Source organism: Onychomys torridus, chromosome 1, assembly GCF_903995425.1.
Source record: "Onychomys torridus chromosome 1, mOncTor1.1, whole genome shotgun sequence".
NCBI lineage: Eukaryota > Metazoa > Chordata > Mammalia > Rodentia > Cricetidae > Onychomys > Onychomys torridus.
In genome coordinates, this window is record NC_050443.1 from 3,267,732 (window position 1) to 3,278,114 (window position 10,383).

The 10,383-nt window shown below is 52.4% G+C and overlaps 2 protein-coding genes across 2 annotated transcripts in view; both read right to left on the reverse strand.

Annotated features, from left to right (window-relative positions):
• The window catches only part of LOC118593095 (serine/threonine-protein kinase SBK2-like), a 5,432-nt gene extending 582 nt beyond the window's left edge, over positions 1–4,850 (reverse strand). The window contains exons 1-2 of the mRNA XM_036202362.1: positions 4,802–4,850; positions 3,548–3,802 (exon numbers count right to left, since the gene is read on the reverse strand). Coding sequence (XP_036058255.1) covers positions 3,548–3,800 — 253 coding nt within the window. The 5' untranslated portion in view covers positions 3,801–3,802; positions 4,802–4,850. The remainder of the gene's footprint in view (positions 1–3,547; positions 3,803–4,801) is intronic.
• A 2,843-nt stretch (positions 4,851–7,693) lies between these two features.
• The window catches only part of Sbk3 (SH3 domain binding kinase family member 3), a 3,385-nt gene continuing 695 nt past the window's right edge, over positions 7,694–10,383 (reverse strand). The window contains exons 3-4 of the mRNA XM_036202408.1: positions 9,805–10,007; positions 7,694–8,380 (exon numbers count right to left, since the gene is read on the reverse strand). Of these exons, the coding sequence (XP_036058301.1) occupies positions 7,694–8,380; positions 9,805–10,007 (890 nt within the window). The remainder of the gene's footprint in view (positions 8,381–9,804; positions 10,008–10,383) is intronic.

Genomic DNA, 10,383 nt, shown 5'->3' on the forward strand with positions numbered 1-10,383 from the left:
ATCTGCAGAACTGTCTCAGAGACATCTCTCCACCTCCCCTATCTGCAGAACTGTCTCAGAGACATCTCTCCACCCTCCCTATCTGCAGAACTGTCTCAGAGACATCTCTCCACCCTCCCTATCTGCAGAACTGTCTCAGAGACATCTCTCCACCCTCCCTATCTGCAGAACTGTCTCAGAGACATCTCTCCACCCTCCCTATCTGCAGAACTGTCTCAGAGACATCTCTCCACCCTCCCTATCTGCAGAACAGTCTCAGAGACATCTCTCCACCCTCCCTATCTGCAGAACTGTCTCAGAGACATCTCTCCACCCTCCCTATCTGCAGAACTGTCTCAGAGACATCTCTCCACCCTCCCTATCTGCAGAACTGTCTCAGAGACATCTCTCCACCCTCCCTATCTGCAGAACTGTCTCAGAGACATCTCTCCACCCTCCCTATCTGCAGAACTGTCTCAGAGACATCTCTCCACCCTCCCTATCTGCAGAACTGTCTCAGAGACATCTCTCCACCCTCCCTATCTGCAGAACTGTCTCAGAGACATCTCTCCACCCTCCCTATCTGCAGAATGTCTCAGAGACATCTCTCCACCCTCCCTATCTGCAGAACTGTCTCAGAGACATCTCTCCACCCTCCCTATCTGCAGAACTGTCTCAGAGACATCTCTCCACCCTCCCTATCTGCAGAACTGTCTCAGAGACATCTCTCCACCCTCCCTATCTGCAGTTGCATGTAGCTACTGCACCCTTCTTTGTTTTCAATTTTTATTTTATGTGTATGAAGTGTCTGTCTACATGTGTGGATGTGCACCATGTGCATGCCCGGTGCCCACAGATGTCACAAGAAGGCATCGGAGCCTATGGGATTGGATTTACATGGTTGTGAGCCACCTTGTGGGTGCTGGGAATAGAACTTGGGGTCCTCTGCAAAGCCATCTCTCCAGCCCCTAGCCGAGAGAGAGAGAGAGAGAGAGAGAGAGAGAGAGAGAGAGAGAGAGATTATCATTGAAAATGCACAGGGCATGGTGAGCATGTAGGAATCACAGGACAACTCTGTGGATTCAGTTTGGTCCTTACACCTTTATGTGGGTTCCAGGGATTCAACTCAGGTAGTACAACCTCCGAGTCAATGCCTTCACCATCCGAGCCATCTCAACGGCCTGTGGGTGAGGCCAGTGACCACTCTTGCCTCTGCTTCCTGAGTGCTGGAATCACAGGTGTTTGCCCAGCAGGATGTCGAAATTTGATGACGTGTTTTGGTTTTGTCCAGAACTGGGTATTGAACCTAGGACCTTGCAGACACCAGGCAAACACTCATACCACTGAGCTACATCTTCAGCCCTGCCCACCTGCTTCTCTCTCTCTCTCCTTTCTGAGACAGGGTGTCATGGCTTGCAGATGGCTGTCTTCAGGCCGAGTCCTCACAAGGTCCTGACTCCTACTCTCTTCTCTGACGGATAATAGGCAGACTACATTGGTGTCCACACAAACAGCCTCATTTTATTTCTTTAAATCAGTGGTTCTCAACCTTCCTAATGCGACCCCCCCCCATAAAATTATTTTCATCACTACTTTGTAACTGTAATTTTGCTACTATTATAAACTGTATGTAAATAACTGTAGGTTTTTTGTTTTTGTTTGTTTGTTTGTTTCGAGACAGGGTTTCTCTGTGTAGCTTTGGTGCCTTTCCTGGAACTCACTCTGTAGACCAGGCTGGCCTTGAACTCACAGAGATCCGCTTGTCTCTGCCTCCTGAGTGCTGGGATTAAAGGTGTGCGCCACCACTGCCCAGCAATATCTCTGCTTTTTGATGATCCTTAGGTGACCCCTGTGGAAAGATTGTCTCTAAAGGAGTCATGACCCACAGGTTGAGAATTCATAATCTAAAGATGTAGTTCACTTGGTAGATGGCAGGCCCAGAATACATGAAACCTCTGGTTCCATTCCTCAAACTACATAAACTGGGCCTGGAGGTGCACTCCCGTAATCCCAGCACTCAGTGGAGGTAGAGGCAGGAGGATCAGGAGTTCAAAGCTAGCCTCAGATATATAGCAAGTCTGAGGCTATTGTGGGCAGCATAGGACCCTGTCTGAAAGAGAGAAAGGAAGGAAGAGAGGAAGGAAGGAAGGAAGGAAGGAAGGAAGGAAGGAAGGAAGGAAGGAAGGAAGGAAGAAAAAAAAAGGAAAGTTGGAGAGATGGTTTTGGGGTGGAGAACATTGGGTGTTCTTCCAGAGGACTCAGGTTTGATTCCCAGCACCCAATATGGTTGCTAAATAACAGTCTGTAACTCCAGTTTTAGGGAATCAGATGCCCTCTTCTGGCCTCTGGGGGTACTGCATGCAAGTGGTGCATAGACCTACATAAGGCAAAACACCCATACACATAAAATTAAAAAATGAGCCGGGTGGTGGTGGCATATGCCTTTAATTCCAGCACCCGGGAGGCAGAGACACATGGATCTCTGTGAGTTCAAGGTCAGCCTGGGCTACAGAGTGAGTTCCAGGACAGCCAGGGCTACACAGAGAAACCTTGAGTCAAAAAACAGAGAGAGAGAGAGAGAGAGAGAGAGAGAGAGAGAGAGAGAGAGAAGAAAGGAAGGAAAAAAGGTTAGAACAAACAAACAAACAAACAAACAAACAAACAAACAATAATTGCTACTCTTCCAGAGAACCAGAGTTCAAATCCCAGCAGCTCACAACCAAGCACCTGTAACTCCAGCTTTAGGGAACCTTTCTCCTCTCTGGCCTCTCTGGACACTGCACTCTAAGAAGGAAGAGGTAAGGAAAGGCAGGCGTCACAGCAGACACAAACACCCCAGGAAGTGCAGACAGGGAGACATGATTACAATAGAAAATCATTAGGCTTGTGTGTGCGTGTTAGCTCGGGTTTTTAAGTACAAACAGGTTTCTCTTTTCTCCTTTCTTTTTACTTTTACACTGGTTGATTGTGTGGTTTTTTTTGGGGGGGGGGGGTTGTGGCAGTCGGAGGACACCCTAGGCAATCAGTTCTTCCCTTGCACCATGTAGGTAGGCTCTGGGGAACTGAACTCATGCCATCAGAGTTTGTGGCAAGCGCCTTTAGCGGCTGAGCCATCCTGCCTGGCTTTCTATTTTTGGGACAGCCTCTAATGTAGCCCAGGCTGGCCTGAAACTCTGTATATATCATAGGATGACTTCACACTCCGGATCCTCCTGCCTCTGCCTCAGGGAATCCGGGGTTACAGGTATCAGCCACCATGTCAGCTTTGTTTGTCTGAGACAGTCATCTTGCTACAAAGCCATGGCTAACCTGGAACTCACTATGTAAATCTTAGGCCAGCTTCAAATTCATAGCAGCCTTCCCGCCTCGGCCTGAGTGATGAGATTACACTGGCATACACCACAATGCCGGGCGCCTCATCTCTTCAAAGGAGAGAGATGGGTTAAAGGAACCCCCTACAACACACAGCTTAGAAATAAAATGAGGAGGGAGGGCCTGACTGACATTGTAAGACTCCCTAGTCTCGGCTGGCTCGTCTGAAATCTTTCCTGGGCCCAGGATCCAGTACCTTTCTGCCGGTGAGTAACCAGCAGGACACGACCGAACCGGCCCTGGCCCAAGGGACGCACTTCCTCGTACAACTCCTCCACGTCAGTGCGGACCAGGGTCTGGGCGCTCAGAGCCATCATGTCCTCCAAGGCCAGTGCAGTCTCCTGGCCCTGCGCCAGCTCCTCTACGGTGAGGCCCCCCAGGCCTTCGTCACCCCCATCTTCCACAGCCGCCGCTTCCACCACCCCGTCTTCTGACTGCTTGCCCGGCATTGCTGCAAAACAGACAAGGAAAGTGACCCAGGACTCAGAGGTCACCAGCCTATGCCCAGTGGAGGGAGAGCAAGGTAACCAGACTCCTGGGTCTGAGGAAGGGAGGACTTGAATCTGAAGGAGGAGGGCTGGGGTCTGGACCCATGGATCTGAGGGAGGAGGGCTGGGGTGTGAAGGAGAAGTCTGGGCCTGCACTGATGGCCAGTTCTCATTATGACTCACTTCCATTCTGTCAGAGGACCCCGAGGAGTGGAAAGCAGTCAGTGGTGTGAGGTGAGGTCAATTGAGAGGTCAGTGCCCCCCCATCCCCACGGCCACCTGGTGGCCTGAGAGTGGAAGGTGAACCATTGAGACAACCCCCCCATCTTGTTTCCAAAGCAAACAGACTTGGGCCCAGAGTGGATGAGCAGCTCTCTCCAAAGAGCAAACAGGTGTTCTCTGCCTCCAGGGAAGGGTGGGGCTCTACGCAGCTTGAGACATCAGGGTCCTGCCAGAAGCTGTCACTTGGACCCGTCCCCAGTCCTTCGGCCCTCGATCATTTTGTGGTCCAAGTCTCACAGCTCAGCGGCTCTTCCCTAGACTCAGGGCTCCAGACCCCAGTTCCCCTCCCAACATCTAGAAATATAGACCCCAGCCTTCCTCCTTCGCATGAAGGGTCAGCCCTCCTTCCTGAGACTCAGGAGTTCAGACCCCATCCATCCTCCCTCAGATCCAGGCTCCCTGACCCCAGCCCTCCTCCCTCAGACCCAGGGGTCCATCCCTCAGCCCTCCTCCCTCAGACCCAGGGTCCAAACCATAACTTAGTACTGCCCGGGAACTTCTATGACTCACACAACTTGGGGGCTTGGACCCTGGCCCCAACACTCAAGCACTCGACAGCTTCAAGATTTTTCTCGTCCTGTTGAGGGTCCAGGACCTGTTTTCCTACTTCAACTGCAGCCTACCTCAAGCCGGTTAACCTTGCCCTACTTCTGACTTGGGCTGAGAGCTCCAGACCTCACCTTCTTCAAGGCTTGTCTGACCCCTTTCCGCCTACTTCGGTTAGTGCCCTGCACTTCGGGGATCCTGCCAGCATGGCTTGCCCAGGAGCAAGTCCCGCCCCCCACCTTGGGGGGGTCGTAAAGTCCCGCCCTCTGCCCCGCCCCTCCTGCCCCCACTGGGGGCAGAGCGACACCGTGTGTTGAATCCTAGTACTGACTGCGGTTGAACAAAGGCCCCAGATTTGGGGGCGCGGGTGTGTGCTCAGCTCTCCTCCCTGGGACCCAAGAGTCCTGGTAGCCTTCCTTCCTCAGATGCACAAGTCCAGACTCCCCTCCTCCCTCACGTTCAGGGTCCACTCTCTATCTAGCCTTCCTTCTTTAGTGGAGGAGTCTAGAAAGCAGCCCACCTATCAGACACTGAGGTCTAGGTACCATCCTTTCTCTCTCATATCCAAGCCCTTAGCCCTCATCCCTCAGATCCAAGGGTCGGGGCAGCCTTCCTCTCTCAGGCTCAGGACTCTAGACCCCAGCCCTCATCCCTCAGATTCAGGGTTCAGACCCCAACCCTCCTTCCTCAGACTCAGGAGTCCAGGCCCTATCCATTAATGCTCAGACCCAAGGTCCAGGACCCCAGCCATCCTCCCTCAGGCCCAGGACTAAACTGCCTTCCTCAAACCCAGGGATCCAGCCCTCCTTTCTCCGATCCAAGAGACTAGGTCTGAGACCTCTTCTCTCTGACCCAGGGATGGGATCCCAGCCCTCTTCCTTCAGATCTAGGGATGCCGACTGTAGCCTCCTCCCTCAGACGGTCTCATCTCTCCATTAATCTGGCCCCGTTTGGTCTGCTCCCCAGCCTCTACTGCCCTGTGGGCCGACACAAATCTTCCCGGAGGTATGTCCAGGAGCCCAGACACTAGAGTCCTGTTTAGGGACAAAATGAGACAGGATTCTAAAATGATGTCATGAGAAATGACCTCAGACCAGGGGCCAGAAACAGGTGGTGGGGCAGCTGGGGCTCAAGAGTCACTTTCTCCCTTCCTCTGGGACAGCTGCACTGTCTGTTAGGTTTCAAGCATTGAGGATGTGGGTCCATTTCATTGTCCAAATGCACTTTTTATTTTGTAAATATTTTGAGTTTTACAAAAACAGTTGCGAAAGGTCACACAGTTGCAAAGGTCCCTTGGACCCCTCACCCGCTCTCCCCCGAGGCCAGCATCTCGCCCAACATTTAACACTGAGTTAGCGACACTCCCAACAACAGTGTCCTGTCTACCCTTGTTGCCTTCAAGGCCCTTTCCCTGTTCCCAGGTCCAATCCAGGGCACCATGGTGCATTTAGGGAACGCACTTTTAAGTCTAGAAAGCGTAAACTATGGGTTGGGGGATGTAGCCCTGTTTACAGTGTTTGCTAGACCTGCACAAAACTCTTGTGGCTCAGATCTCCAGCGCTGTATAAATTGCCATGGTGGCACAGGCCTGTAATTGCAGCACTTGGGCGCGGGGGCAGGGGGATCAAAAATTCAAGGAGAATAATCAAGGTTATCCTCCACTCCATAGTGAGATGACATCCTGGGATACACAAGATGTTTTTTAAAGTATAAATTCCTGTGATGTTTGTAGTCCCTGCCCCTCTGCTGGGTGCTGGGGACGCGAGGCACGCTGAGCTGGGGTCTGTGTGCTGTTTGAGAGAGAGGAAGACCCATGGAACCAGCCCTGGCTCTCGTGGTTGACGGGTCCTTGAAGAAAGATGGAGCTGGGATATTTGGAGCCAGATAGATTACTTTGTGGAAACAGAAAATGGAAGGCTTTAGAAATAAGAAAAACAAAAAACAAAATCCAAGCACATTGCAGCAGTTGGAGATAAGGAGAGGAAGGACAGACGCAGATGGCTGTGAGGACTCCAGGGATGGGGACCAGTTTCTGTAGGCCAAGATGAGAGCAAAGTGTGCCAAGCAGAGCATATAAGGTGTGTGAGTACCTGTCGGCAGTGGGGTGTGTGTGTGTGTGTGTGTGTGTGTGTGTGTGTGTGTGGTTAACTTCAGAATACATAAATGATTCCCACAATGGAACCAACACGGAGCCCAGGAAACACTAGATCAACATAATAATCGGATCCTATATGCTCAGGTTTTGTGCCTCAGTTGGTTGGTGGGGGCCACCCATGGTCTTAGAGGAGAAGAGTGGTCCCATCAGAATTCATGATAAGCAGTCAGTGTTTCAGAGATACAGAAATACAGCTGTAGGAGAAACAGAAACTTTCATCGGGACGGTGCCCAGGGTCAGGGGAGGAGGTTCAGTTGATAGGGGGGCCTGCCCTAGCGTGCAGGAAGCCCGGGATTCCATCTCTACCCAGAACCCCAAAGACAGTGTGGAGATGCACGCCTGTGAGGAGATGCGCGCCTGTGATCCCAGCACTGGGGAGGCAGAGGCAGGAGGATCGGCAGTTCGAGGTCATCTATCTGCATAGTGGGTTTTTTGAGACCAGTTTGGGATATAGGAGACTGTTTCGGAAGGAAAATCAGGATGAGAAGGAGGAGGGGTGAAGGAAAGATGGATGAGGAGAGAAGAGAGAGGAAGGGAGGAGGAGGGATGAGAGCAAGGTGAGACAGAATGAAGGAAGAAGACGGAAAAGGGAGATGGAGGGGGGAAGGGTAGGAGGCTGCAGCAACAGCGGCACACCGTCTGGACCCCAAGTCCTCAGGTGTGTGTGTGTGTGTGTGTGTGTGTGTGTGTGTGTGTGTGTGTGTTAGCGAGCTGCAGGAGGGGGATTACACTTCCAAGTCCAGCCTTCACCAGGCAAAAGTGAAGTGTGTTCCCTGTCTTCTGGTAACGGTTATCACCTTTCCCAGGTGGCCTCGAGGGCTGGCTTAGGACACTCTAGCCAAGGTTCTGACCGCCTCTCTCAGTCACCTGGTCAGGAACCTCTATTGTCGGTCCCCACCCTCCCACCGTCTTTAATTTCATCTTCCTCCTCCTCTGTCCACTCCTCCAAACTCGATCCTCCCTCTTCTTCCTCCTCATCTTCATAGGACACACACCCCAAGCTCCCAGACCCCTCTCCACTCCCCTGCAGCCCCCAGTCATCCCCTAGAACATCCAGGACGGCCAGTGGAGGGCTCCTAGTCTCAGGATCCAGGTCCAGAAGTCCCTGGAGCAAGGACAGAGCTGGGGGTGCAAACTGGTCCCAGGGTGCCGGTGGCCGAGGGGGCTGGGGCTTAGTGGTCATCCAGCCGGCAAATGCCTCGAACTCAGGATCAGGGGCCAATGCTACATCCCAAGGGAAGCAGGCCGTGGCAGCACAGAAGAGAAGCACTCCCAGGGCCCAGGAGTCCACAGCTGGCCTCAAGGGCAGGGTGTTCGGCGGCAGCAGGAGGCAGAGTTCAGGTGGTGCCGTGGGCAGAGGTACTGGTGGGGCAGGGGTTGGGCTGCCCTCAGGTCGGGTCAAACCCAAGTCACCTAGGGCTACTCTGTTGCAGTCAGGATCGAAGACCAGCACATTGTCCGGCTTGACATCTGCATGCACTAGGCCCCGGCCGTGGAGGAAGTCCAGGGCTCCAGCCAGCTGGGCCACTACCCGCTTTACCATCAGCTCTGGGAGGCCCTGAGGTTGGGGAGAAAGGAAAGGGGGCATGCTGTCTTCTTGCTCCATCATCCTGGACATAGCTCTTGCTTCCTAAGGATTCTGACTCTTGAGGGTTGAAGGTCCACAACCAGAGCCCCCAGAGCCATCCAATATCTCCACAAACATGCAAAATCCTGCAGATCAGCCAACCACTCTTTATGGTTCCTTCCACTGACTCCCAACAGTACCCACTTCTCATCGGAACTTATTCCTCTCTGTCTCTGTCTCTGTGCCTCTTTCTGTGTCTCTGTCTCTCTCTGACACGGGGTCTCAAGTAGATGAGACTGGCCTCAAATTCACCTATCCATCCATCTAGTTAGTCATGCAGCCAACCATGCAGCCATCTACCCATCCATACAACATGCATGCATCCGTCTGTCCGTCCGTATACCTAACTAACCATGTACTTGTACATTTATACAGCTATCCATGTGGCCATCCATACAGCTGTCTATTTATCTATTCATGTATCCATCCATGCATCCACACAGTCGTCCATCCATCCATGCATCCACACAGTCGTCCATCCATCCATGCATCCACTCAGTTGTCCATCCATCCATACATCCACACAGTCGTCCATCCAGTCCATCCATCCATGCATCTACACAGTTGTCCATCCATCCATGCATACACTCAGTCATCCATCCATCCACAAACCCATCCATCTACACATCAAACTAACCATCCAGCTGTGCATCCATGCATGTACAAATTCATCCATCCACTCATCCATTCATGTATGCATTCATCTGCCCATCCACCTAATCACCCATCTATCCATCTACCCACACACCATCCTTTCACCCAAGCATCCACCCATCTCCCGACCCCCTCCCTTTCATCCTTCCTTTTGCTTACCCCTAACTCTATCTCAAATCCAAAGTGCCGTCCCCTCAATATCTCCATGTACCCAATCTCCAAATACAAAAAGGGGCTTAGACTCTCCTGGGTTCAGTCCTGACCGAGTATCCTTTCTAGAGGAAACCCCATTTCAAGCCTACCCAAGTCAGCCTGCAGACATAGCTTGAGCCAACCTGCCCTTGTTGACAGTATCACCCCTGCTTTCCTCTTCTACATCCATAGCCCACCTATGACCAACCGTAAACCCTTCCATCCCATCCATCCATTCCCACCTCCCAATCCCACACCAACTAGAGCCTCAAATCTGTCTGTGTGCCACCCCCAAGTAGCCACAATCCATCCCCAACCCTAAAGCCTACCCAGCTCCTCCCTTCCAAGCTTGTGTTTGGATGGTCGCAAGGATCAGCACTGGGGTCAGGCAGGCAACCGTGTTGAGACTTAAAAACGGGGAGGTCATTGGGGGTCTCAGGTGATCTTGATGGTGCACTGATTTGGGGTTAGGGACTAAGGGGGACCTGAGCAGTTCTATCCAGCCTTGCCTTCTCCTGGAGCATTCCGCTGAGATCCCCACAGGGTGCATACTCCTGGGCAAAGGCAAAATGTCGGGGTGTCTGCAGGGGCCTTCCCAGGGTCTGCAGCAGGCCTGGATGTGAAGAGACGCAGCGGCCCACACAGAATTCTCTCAGGAAAGTTGTTCTCAGGACCGAGTCCCGCCGGAGGAGCTTAAGGGCCACGGTTTGACCTGTCAGAAAGATGGGGTCAGATGGGAACCCGGGACACCCTGGTCCTGCTGCGGGACCTTAGGAAAGCTGCTTGAGCTCTCTGAACCTGAGAGTTCGCATATGAAAACCAAGTGTCTTCATCTGTGAAGTGTGGGTTGGAACTAGTCTTTCCCTTACATCCTTTCCTGCTCTGCCTTGGACCGCCATCATTCCCTATGACATTAAGAGGCATGGTAGTGACGTGAATTTCAGTTCAAATGGCTCGCCTGCCTTGCTGTGTGATGTGTGACCTGGAGTCAGCCACTTGCTCTCTCTGGGAGGCCTGTGTCTCTCAGAAGATCATGGAGCTCTGCACTTTTTGAGCTCCCACCAAGTCTAGCTTATCTCTGAGGTGCC